Source organism: Rhincodon typus, chromosome 4 (assembly GCF_021869965.1).
Source record: "Rhincodon typus isolate 14 chromosome 4, sRhiTyp1.1, whole genome shotgun sequence".
NCBI lineage: Eukaryota > Metazoa > Chordata > Chondrichthyes > Orectolobiformes > Rhincodontidae > Rhincodon > Rhincodon typus.
Genome location: NC_063335.1, coordinates 79,767,271 through 79,779,239, shown reverse-complemented (window position 1 = coordinate 79,779,239; position 11,969 = coordinate 79,767,271). Strand labels below are relative to the sequence as shown.

The window sequence follows — 11,969 nt, the reverse complement described above, 5'->3', positions numbered from 1 at the left end:
GTCTTCATATCCAAAGGATTATAAAGCTGCCATTTCTGTCATCTCCAGCAGGATACCACAACCAAATATATTCCCCTCCTCTCCCTTGTCAACGTTCCTCAGGGCCTGTCCCCTTCAGGGCAGCCTGATCTACCCCTCCCCACTCCCAACACCTCCCCACACTCCATGGTACCTTCCTATGCAATTGCAGAAGGTATAACATCTGCTGTTCAATTCCTCCCTCCGAACTATCCAAGGCCCCAGACACACCTAGGTGAAGCAGCGATTTCCCTGCACTTCATTCAATCTAGTCTACAGGAGTTACAGCTTACAAAGTCACCTCCTGTACATTGGTGAGACAAAACAGACTGAGTGACCACTCTGCCAAACACCTAGACTCCGTCCGTAATTAAAGCACCCTAAGCTTCTAGTTGCCTGCTCCTTCAACACACCACAGTGTTCCCATGCCAACATTTCTGTCTTAGGCCTGCTGTAGTGCTCCAGCAAGGCTCAATGCGAGCTGGAGGAACATCAATTCATCTTCTGCCTAGGCATCTTACAGTGTTTGGGACTCAACATTGAGTTTAACAATATCAGAATGTGATCATCCTTCTCCATGTTGGTTACTCGTCCCCCACACCACTAGTCTCTGCATTGGATGGGTTCTTCCCCTGCGCAGCCAACTCATTTTCAACTATTCACATTTCTCGTTAGCATCCTACCTAACAATTATCACCAGCTATCTTTTATTTGCCTATTCCCTTTTTTCTCTCCTGGACTCCATCTCCACATATTTAATTCACTCCCCCCACCACCCTGTCATCAGCATAAATAATACCCTTTCCCAGTTATTTTCAATTCTGACAAAGAGGAGTTACTTTTGGGTGGGTGGTGGCGGGGTGGGGGGGGTTGGTGGAAGAGGTTCTCAAAATGTTAACTCCTATATTTTTCTCTACAGACGCTGCCAGTCCTGCTGAGTTTTTCCAGCACACTGTTTTTGTTTTCTAATCGAGGGGGTTGTCCAACAGAAGCAGTGGGAGATCCATCAGTGCTGTTAAGTACAAATTTGATTTTATATTGCTTTGACACTTGTACTACACACCTACACACTCAGCAATTTCTAAACTCTGATGCAACTGCTTATGATCTAGTGCACTTCTCTCCGAATCCTCCTTCACAATCAATCAGCGAATATAATGACACAATTATATTCAATGATACAGCAAGTAGCATTCCACAAACACTCATTAAAAGCAGGCAGGATTCCAACAAAAAAATGGGGGAGGAGGAAACCATGGTTATTAGAGTGGAGAAATAGTAGCAAAAGAAACTGAATAAAACTGATCTTCAAGTGAAAGTTACATGCATTTGCCATTAGCTCCTGGTGCTTTCTGGTTACAATATTCGTCAATCAGCAGGCTAAAGTATCATGTACCCAATACTGTACATTCTATTGGTCTGATTACCAATTAGCCCCCAATGCAACCAGAGTGAACCCAATATTCTTAAGGTTTCTATAATTTTTTGATCATTTCAAAATCCTCATTAAATTTTGTTGCTTTACGGTATTTAACATAATTCTTAGCGGTTTCAAGCCTACTTTTCCCATTTCTCATGACCCCAACGATATGTAAAGCCTTTATTATTTGGATTACTGGAAAATCACTTTGTGCCATTAACTCCAAGTCCTCACTTGAATTTGGACTTGAATTTTGAATTGGATTTCAAATTAAGCGTATGAAGGTTGGCATTGGAATATGTTTTTTCAGCCAATGCAGGTAAATAAAACAGTCTTACCTTGGTGTGCTAACTCCTGTCCCCATATCCTTTTCTCAGCCCGCATGCCATCAATCACAGACTCCTGTGCAGTTAGCTGTGAAATCAGTCTAGACTTCTCCTGCTTAAGTAGTTCAATCTGAACTGTTTTTTTCTTCTCTTCCTCAGCTATGTGTTCCAGTGCCCTCAACCGGCTCTATATTGTAAATGAAAATTTCAACAATCAACTTGTAGAATAATCATGTGCAAGGTAATTCCTGCAGATGTTAATACAACTTTTATTCAGTTCGTTTAATTAAATTATGAGCTGGGAAATACACAGAAATTCACTCTTTACATTGTAAGCTAACTGTGTACTAACTGGCAATGAACTCCTAAAATGCTGATCAAAAAGAAACAAAATGCCTTAAAGCAATGGTGTTTTCTTTCCAAATTATCATTAAATGATATACAAGCATTTTTTTTCTCAGGCTGCAATATCAGTGTTTGAATCACACTGAAGCAAGTACACTGGAATTCAAATGTTGAATCAAACATTAACAATTACAGGAGGTGAACAATGGAATTCTGCCTGGACCGCATTAGGTCATACACTAACTGTTCCAGACAACATTCTCAAATGTACAAGTTGTTACCATTTTTGGATGATCTTGACCATTTTTGGCTAATATCTCATCCTGGAAACTGGAGAACATAATCACTTACAAAACAAAAAAGAGAAAAAAATGTAATAACTGTCCATCTCAGGCATATCAGGTATTAGATTGCAAGGTTTGGTGCTAAGGAGATTTGGTTTGCTTAATGGAAGTTATATTTTGCTATGAATATCAGATCAAACAGTCCAAACTATTCATGCTAACCAATTCAAAAGTATCGGAACCAAGTTCTATGGGTTGAATTCCATACAACCAGCAAAAGTGCCATTGCTGAAGCAAAATATGGAAGCAACAGAACCTCATTGTCAGAGATTAGGAGTGTAATTATGAGGCTCTATTTACCACTGGTAGCTGACTTCCCAACAAGGTCAATGGCACACTCTCAAGAGTTTCAGCCCAACTCAGGATTGGCAACTCAGAAGCATCACCATTAGTGGTAGCCACTGCCAGGTCTGCACCTGCAGAATGTGAGCATATTAATAGCTGTGTGCTCTCTAAGTCAGGTAGGCGGTGTCTGGGAACAACATATTCAGTCAGACAGGCACTGGCAATTAGGGAAAAAACAAAAACAGAAAATACTGGAGAAACCCAGCTTGTCTGACAGCTTCTGTGGAGAGAAAAGAAGTTAATACTTTGAGTCTACTGACACTTCTTCCGAACAATAAGGAAGCAGATGTTGCTGCAGCAGAGATGGCTATCAAAACAGTGTACTGTATATTAATATATGTGGCTTCCAGTACACACAAGTACCCCCACAATCATAAATTGATTGCCAGTTTAATTCTTTGTATTTTATTTAGCAAATTCAAATTGCAGAATAACATCTATTTTTGGACACATTGTGGTGTGATTTTTGCAAGCACAGCTGGTTGGGGATGATTCGGTACCTTGCTTGTTGTGAACAGTTGAAGGGGTATGCTGTTTAATATGGTCTGCCGGTCTTTTTAGTATGCACTTAACATAGAAAATAGGATCATTTAGCCCTTTGAGCCTGCTCTATTCAGAGATACTTGGCATCATACCGGCAATGAAATTCATAGACCATATTCCTTATTTATCTGATAGGCAGAATATCTTTCTGGTTTGACAGCAGCTTTCTGTTGGTAGTGAAAACCACCTGCGTTGCTATTGTATAGTAGTGACATAAAATGGCTAACTTCACTTACTTTTCAAATTTTCTAGATAACTTCCCTTTCCAGGGTAATTTAACGTAACTGAGCACTTTTCAAAACCCATAATGATATAATTAATTTGAGGGATGATCATCAGTAGATCTTTATGGTGATTTGCAGCTTTTATTCAGCATTACTACTATATATGTTGTGTAATTCATATAAATAGTGGCATAATTACTGGAAAAATGAAACATGATAATGAGACTTTGTGAATGCTAATTAAAGATCTAGTTACCATTTAAAGATTCTGTATTTAATGTCTATAACCAGGTGTTCAGTGTGCATATAGGAGTTAGAAGATAAATTATGAGCAGTAGCAGTGATGCGACCTTGTGTAGGTTTGTAGCTTGTACTGCAAGGTTGTTGGCTAAATTGCTTTACAGTTCATCAATTGATTAATAATTATGAACCAAGCTAAATCTTAACCCATGATTCTTCATTAGCCATCTCAAGGGAACAGTTTAGTTCTGATCTGATATGAACAACAGATGCAATGTTATACATTAAATTCTCTTCAAGGTAATGTTATACACCGAATTCTGCTTAAGATAAGCAAAATGTTATAGCATTTAAAATTGCAGTCCTGACTGTCATATTTTGCAAGCTGTCATCCTTCACATAAGGACAACCATTCTTTCTTTCAGAAAATAAATTACTTGCACCTTGATAAAAATAAGACACTGTGGAAAAACAAAAATAAAAACTGAAAGCAGCGCAAAAGCTCAGTATGCACGGAGGGACAAACAGAGTTAACATTTTGGGCAGAATCTTATCAGGCTCTGAGCAACATGGGCTATGGAAAGATGAGTGGTAGAACTGGGCAAGATGCTCAGCAATGCCAATATCAATGTTGAACTCAATTTGCTGCATCTTGTTCGCTTTTCTCAACCATCTGGAGAGTAGGTGTGGGAGCCACTGACGAGAAACGAATCTACCAATCAGGCATTTGGGCAGTTAAGGGTCATTGTTGGCAGGCCAGGTTGCTCGAGGTCATGGGCTAAGATCATCCTGTTGCCTGTGTTTGCAAAAGTTCAGGGGGAAATGGGGCTGGGGAAGGTGGGGGTAAACACCGAGACAGGAGAGGGTGAAGTTGGTGGTCTCAGTGTCATATTAATGCTGAGACTGAAAGCTGAGATGGGACTTCATCTCCACAAGGACTGTGCAGCAAGAGTGGCAAGGGCACGGAATATACTCTGGGTGATGGACTTTATTGTTCATCAACGAGTGGCTCAAAAGGTAGCACCTCTGGTCGAGTGGCTTTGGTCCTAAAGGACATAGCTGCTGGACTGGATCTGCTGCAGGTCGTGAAGGGTCCAGTAAGAGTGAAAACATAATGTGACTTCATCCTCACAAATCTGCCTGCCACGGATATATCTGCCCATGACAGTATCAGTTCAAGTTCAAGTTTGGGAAAATGTGCTAAATTTAACAGAAATATCAAACTAAGACAGCAAGGTAGGAATAAGGAAAATGATGATTAGATTATAAGAGGCAGGAGCAGAACACGCAAACCTAAGATTACCAGAACACTGGTAGATAAGGCTAGAGATAAGAAAAAAGAAAACAGAACCGTACGCTCTGTATCTGGATACACGTCGCATTCATAACAAAAACAGAGGAACTGACACAGCAAATGGAAATAAACATATCCCATCTGATAGCTACCCGGCTGCAAGATGATAAAACGTCCTTCTGAATATGTGACAGTACAAGACATTTAACGAAGACCGGAAGCTAAAACAGGAGGGTGCAGCTCTGTTATTAAATGTTACATTGATACAATGGAGAGAGATGACCTTGGTTCAGGAGATCAAGATGTAGAATTAGTACGGAGAAACACAAGAAGTAGTGAAGACAAGAAGTTGCTTTTGGGAGTGGTTTATAATCACACCATAGAGATAACATTGTCAGTAAGGGAGACAGATGTGGGAAACCTCCATCTTGAGGCAGGTTGCCAATATACAAGGAAAAAGGCAAAAGAGCAACTTGTGATAAGTGGGGAGTGGTGTGGGAAGCAAGAAGTGTATTGTTACACTATTTGCAATTCATGAGAAAAATTGTGGGATGAAGGAAAAGTGAGATTTCAGGAGCATAAGTTTCTTTACAGTAGTTTCAGCTCCATTGTTGACCACAGCTTCAGCAATTACTATTGCAATAATAATCAGCACCTGCTTCAAGTAGGTTAGAATATGCAGATGTAAAAGTGGCATACTGGCATTTGGGCTTGAAAATATCCCGCAAATGTCTATCCACTTTATTCAAAAGTGGATAGAACATTTATCAGGCAAACAATATTACAGGTATATGATATAATGTAAAGAATAACAACTATTAATTATTGTTACCTTCAGCTCTGAAATAGTTTCCTGCTTGGATTTTGCCAGTTCTGCTATCTTAGCTTTCTGCTCTTTCACCATGGTGGTTAGTTCCTGAACCAAAGTTCCTGACTGTTTTTCCTTCTGCTGTGTCTGAGCAAGGACCTGCTTCGTGTTTGCTAGGTCTGCTGTCACATGATCAAACCCACTTTTTACCTGTGTGAGTTTTTACAAAAATACATGATTACAGATTAAACATTAAAAAAAGGTAATATTAATTGTACTTACACCCATCACTACTCTATAAAAGCAACACACCTTTATAAAGTGTCATTTACAACCAAAAGATATTCTAAAGTGTTTGACAGGTAATTAAGTTCTTTTGAAGATTCATCATTGTAGTGTTAGAAAAATAGCAACCAATTTGCATATGCAAATTTCCACAAATAAACATAATATTAACCAGATAACCAGGAGTGACAATGGCTGAGGTGTATGATGACTGGTATTAGGACTGTTAACCTAGCTATTAATTGAGCTAGACTATTAATCCTTCGAGGATCTGTGGAATTTGATCAGATGGTGAAATTTGAATTCAATAAATACCTGGAATTAAGAGTCTAGCGATAACTAGGAAAACACTGTTTATTTTTGGAAAAGCCCATCTGGTTCTCTAATATCCTTAATGGAAAGAAAGCCATGGTTGCTTTGTTTGGCCTACATGTGCCTCCAGACTCAAGGTTACTCTCTGAAATGGCACAGTAAACCAGTCAGCTGTCTCAATTACCAGAAAGTCTCAAAATAGAAACAAAACCGGATGGGTTACCTGGCATCGACGCAGACACTGGAAACAACAATGGCAAAAAAATCCCTTTGCAAACTCCCAAAATTTTGGCTCGTGCTAAAATTGGGAGAGCTGTCTCACAAACTAGTCAAGCAACATCAACACAATCTGCAACCTCATGGCCTAGCACATCTCTCCCTCTAGCATTAACATAACAATGAAGAGTGCAGGAGGGCACAGTAGGAGCAGCGCCAGGCAATCCTAAGAATGCAATGTCAACATGAAGCTATAAATCAGAACTACTTGAATGACAAAAAACATAAGCAGCAAGTGATATACAGAGCTAAGTGATCCACAACCAACAGATCAGATTTAAGCCCTGCAGTCGTGCCGCATCCAGTCATGAATGGTGGTGAACAAAAAGTAACTCACTAGAGAAGGAGGCTCCAAAAATCCCAATTAGCAATGATGGAGGAGCTCAGCACATCAGTGCTAGAGACAAGGCTGAACATTCCAAACAATCTTCAGCCAGAAGTGTTGAGTGGATGATCCATCACAGCTTCCTACTATGGTGTCCAGCATCGCAAATGCCAGACTTCAGCCAATTTGATTCACTGCATATGATATCAACAATCGGTTGGAGCACTGGATGCTGCAAAGGCTATGGGCCCTGACAACATTCTGGCAATAGTAATGCTCCAGAACAGCTCCAACACTGGTATCTACCAGACTATGTGGAAAATTGCCCAGGTATGTCCTGCATATGAAAAACAGGACAAATCCTACCAGACCAATTTCTGTCCCATCAGTCTATTATTGATCAACAATAAAGTGATGAAAGGTGTCATCAACGGTACTATCATGCAGCAGATGCTCAGCAATAACTTTCTCATTAACACCTCATTTAGGGAGGGAATAGGGACATCTCTGCAGGAGTTCTTCAGGGTAGTGTCCTAAGCCTAACCATTTTCAGCTGCTTCATCAACGACCTTCCCTCTATCAGAAGTTCAGAAGTAGGGATGTTCGCTAATGATTGCACAATGCTCAGCACCATTCACAACTCTTCAAGTACTGAAGCAGTCCATGTCCAAATGCAACAAAACCTGAACAATACCAAGGCTTGGACTGAAGTGGCAAGTAACATACACACCAACAAATGCTAGGCAATGACTATCTCCAATAAAAGAAAATCTAACCACAGCCCTTGACAGTGAAAGGCATTACCATCACTGAGCTCCCCACTATCATCATGGAGGTTACCATTTACCAGAAACTGAACTAGACTCACTATCCAAATGTGGCAGCTAGAAGAACAGGTCCGAGGCTAGTAACATTGAAGTACGTAGCTCAGCTCGCAACTCCCCAAAGCCTGTCCGCCATTTACAAGGCACAAGTCAGGAGTGTGATGGAATACTCCCCACTTGCTTGGAGGAGTGCAGCTCCAACAACACCCAAGACGACTGACACCACCTGGGCCACGGCAGCTCACTTGACTGGTACCAATATCCATAAAAATCCTCTTCCTCTTCACCAACGTTCAACTGCAGCAGTGTGTACTATCTATAAGATACACTGCCGAAATTTGCCAAAGATCCTGAGACAGCACCTTCCAAACCCATGACCATTTTCATCGAGAAGCAAATTACTGCAGATGCTGGAATCTGTACTTAAAACAACAAATGCTGAATTTCACAGCAGGTCAGGCAGCATCCATGGAGAGACAGCAAGCTAATGTTTCGAGTCTAGATGACCCTTCATTAGAGCTGAAGTGAAGTGTGGAGAGGGCAGCATTTATGCTGTAGTTGCGAGGGTGTGGAGTGTAGAGTGCTGGGGGAGAAAGGATGTTGACAGTTCTGATTAAGTGATTGGAATGTGAGAATGGCAGAACAATGATGTGTCTATCTGCCGAACCGGAAAGGACAGACAGTCCCACTGGGTGGAGGGAGAGAAGAGAGAACATGGTGACAGAGAATGTAACAAGTAAAGCTAAAAGAAAGGGAAGGAATGGGAGTTGGTTCAGAATTTGAAGGTGCTGATATTAAGTCCAGAAGGCTGTGAAGTGCCTAGTCTGAAAATGAGATGTTGTTCCTCCACTGTGATCCACTGGAGTACTGCAGCATGCCGAGGACAGACAAGTGGGCATGCAAGCAGGACACTGTGTTAAAAATGACTGGCTATGGAAAGTCGGGGTTATGTTTGTGCACAGATCGAAGGTGTTCTACAAAGCGGTCACCCAGTCTGTGTTTGGATTCTCTAATGTAAAGTAGGCCACATTGGGTGCGGTGAATACAATAAACAAGATTGGTGGTGGTACAGGTGAAATGCTGCTTCATCTGGAAAGACTGTTTAGGCCCTTGAATGGTGAGCAGGGAGGTGGTGAAGGGCAGGTATTTCACCTTCTGCGGTTACATAGGAAGGTGTCGTGGGAAGGGGGGCAGGGAGGGTTATGTTAGTGGCCGATGAATAGACTTGGTTGTCCTGCAGGGAACAATCCTTGCAAAATGCAGATGGGGAGTGAGGGGAAACGTGTTTGGTGGTGGCATTCTGCTGGGTTGTCTGAAATGGTGGAGAATGATCCTTTGAATGCGGAGTCTGGTGGGATGTTTATCCGAGTAGACAGATTGGTTTGGTGGAGGGAAGTGAATATACTAGTTTGAGAATGACAATTACTTCATTGGCCTAGCTTATTATTGAAATCAAATTTCACCATTTGCCATGTTGGGATTTGAATCCACGTCCTCAAAACATTAATCTGGGATTGTGGATTACTAGTCCAGTGACATCACCGCTATACCATCACCTTCCCCATATTCCACGAATTTATTCAGGTATCACCTTACTAAATTTCTTCAGTTTTCCTTCAATGGCTATGATCTCTTTATGCATTAGGATACCCAAAACTGGCATTTTTATTTTAAACTACAGTCTAAGTAATGATTTATAATAAGTTTAGCAATAATTCTTCAGTTCTGCATTGCATGTACCTGCCAGTAAAATTTTTTGCATGCATTTTATTGTTCAACTTGTCATCATGACTTTAAAGATTCATCTATGTACTCCTAAGTTTGTCTGCTTTTCTAATAGTTTAATGAATATTAAGTCAGTGCTGTGTGCAGCTACTTGACTTGTTGTCAGCTCTTCATTAAATTTTAAATAGAGTTGAAATAATGTCTGGTGAAATAAATCAGAAGTACAACTTTACAGAATCAGGTCACAGCCAAAGATTTAACCAAAATACATAACAACATAACAAAATAATGTACTTAATTATCTGAAACAGATATGAGTATGTTTGACCTTCAGTGATCATAGTCACCACAAATATTAAATCAAATTAAACTGATTCTAATAGACTGTAGAGACTTTGCATGAAAACATTTTGATCATTAATTACCTCTTTAAATCGGTTTGCTTCGATGGTCAGAGCCATGCGAAATTCATCCTCCAAAGACACATACTGCTGATTTAGTAGGTCAATTTTTTCTTGATACCCTTTCAATCGCTGAGCATATTTCTCCTCTTCTTTTGCCACCTCTCTGGACAAAGCAGCTTGAAATTCTGGTCCACTCAAAGTAACTCTAGATTCCACTTCTTTCCTATTGGATAGATACTTCTGCTTTAACCATTTTACGTTGCCAATAATGACATATTTCAAATCTACTTGAACTGAAATGAAGCTAAACTATTGTTATGATTGGTAGAAACCAGAAACATTTTGTTTGGATTTATTTTGAAATTACATTGGAAATCCAAAAACCCAGGTATTTTAGTGGTTTGCATTTTAAAATTAAAGAATTCTATTACACAAAAACTAATTAAACAATAAAATTAACATCACTTTTTCTCAAATATTTTAAACAGTAAAATGAACACACTAAATTTTTACTCAAGTTTCTTTCTACACCCATTTGACGTATACCCCAGAAAATCATCAGGATTAACCACCTGTCTAAATTCCATTTCAAAGATCTGTATAGATTTATATATATTGAGATTTATTGTGTTTTATAATGTTACTTGCAGTAACATCTTCCCTTCAAATCCCCTGCAACTGTCCAAGAGTTGTGGACTTTGAATCCAACTAATACACTACTAAATGTTTTTAAGCACAGCCACCTTGGATCAGAACTTTCCTGTTAGTAATGTTTTTAAAGACTGCAGCCTTGCATTCAGGAAACATCTTTCTTTTCAAATCCTGGCAATGCCAGAAGTCTAACTCATTGACAGTAGAATCCTTTAGTTATCAAGAGATTTAAACTCTCTTAACTTACAGAAGTTCAACTGAATTCTGCTTGAAAGAAATGTTTCCTGGAGCCAGCTTGTTTTAAACTGGAACTGCTTGAAAACAGAAAACATGCTAATTTATTCCTGATGATTATCTTCTTGATTAATTTCTTTGCTTTACTATTGTTAACTTCCGAGGTACCATGGTTACATCTTCAGTTACTGGAACTAATTTGCTCTTTAAAAGAAATAATCTTTTAGAGTAATCTAGTTCCTAATAAGGCCAGCAACCCAAACATTGTACTTTTGCAGAAAAAAAGCTAAGACCAACCACAAAATTCAATATATCCAGAGCAAAAAGGCAAGATGTAAATTCAGTAAATGGTGAATTATCAAGCATATGATTTGTTTTACAACTCCTATTCCAGAACCATGACAGCTACAAGGAAGAGTACACTTTCTTTAAAAATTTTAGAACATGCCTAAAGTTATTTTCTTCCAGAGAAGAGCTAAGGGTTTATTATACAAGAATTTTGTACTTTTATATTAATCATATTTTTGCTGGAGAGGACAAGGGACCATCTCTAAAGGAGCAGCTTTACTCTGCCTGATTGACATGACAGCACAGCACTGGCATTGACTTTACAAACATTTTATTCACCATCTAACACTCTTGGTCACCTGCACAGGCTTATTACCCGACAGTCCACTCACACCAGTTGTACGATCTTTTGATCACTCTGTCCATAAATTCTGTGTCTGTGTGCCCCGCTCTCTCACTGTAATTGACGAAGGGGCTGTGTTCCAAAAGCTTGAGATTTCAAATACACCTGGTGGACTATAACCTGGAGTAATGTGACTTCTCACTTTGTTCACCCCAATCCAACACCGGCACCTCCACATCATGGCTCCCTTACCTTGGTTAACTCACATGTTGTTGACTGGCTTAGTGCCTATTCTTGCTCTCTCAAATCTGGAAAATATAATCAACTTTGCTCATAATTTCCCCCTTCACCTCTCTCTCTTCCATTTCCTTCCATGACATCAGTCTATATTTCTG

At 39.7% G+C, this 11,969-nt stretch overlaps 1 protein-coding gene across 1 annotated transcript in view; it reads right to left on the bottom strand.

The window, feature by feature from the left end:
• lrrcc1 (leucine rich repeat and coiled-coil centrosomal protein 1) overlaps positions 1 to 11,969 on the bottom strand; it is a 122,356-nt gene that overhangs the window by 24,495 nt on the left and 85,892 nt on the right. Inside the window, exons 12-14 of the mRNA XM_048596141.1 lie at positions 10,080 to 10,281; positions 5,932 to 6,117; positions 1,777 to 1,951 (exon numbers count right to left, since the gene is read on the bottom strand). Coding sequence (XP_048452098.1) covers positions 1,777 to 1,951; positions 5,932 to 6,117; positions 10,080 to 10,281 — 563 coding nt within the window. The remainder of the gene's footprint in view (positions 1 to 1,776; positions 1,952 to 5,931; positions 6,118 to 10,079; positions 10,282 to 11,969) is intronic.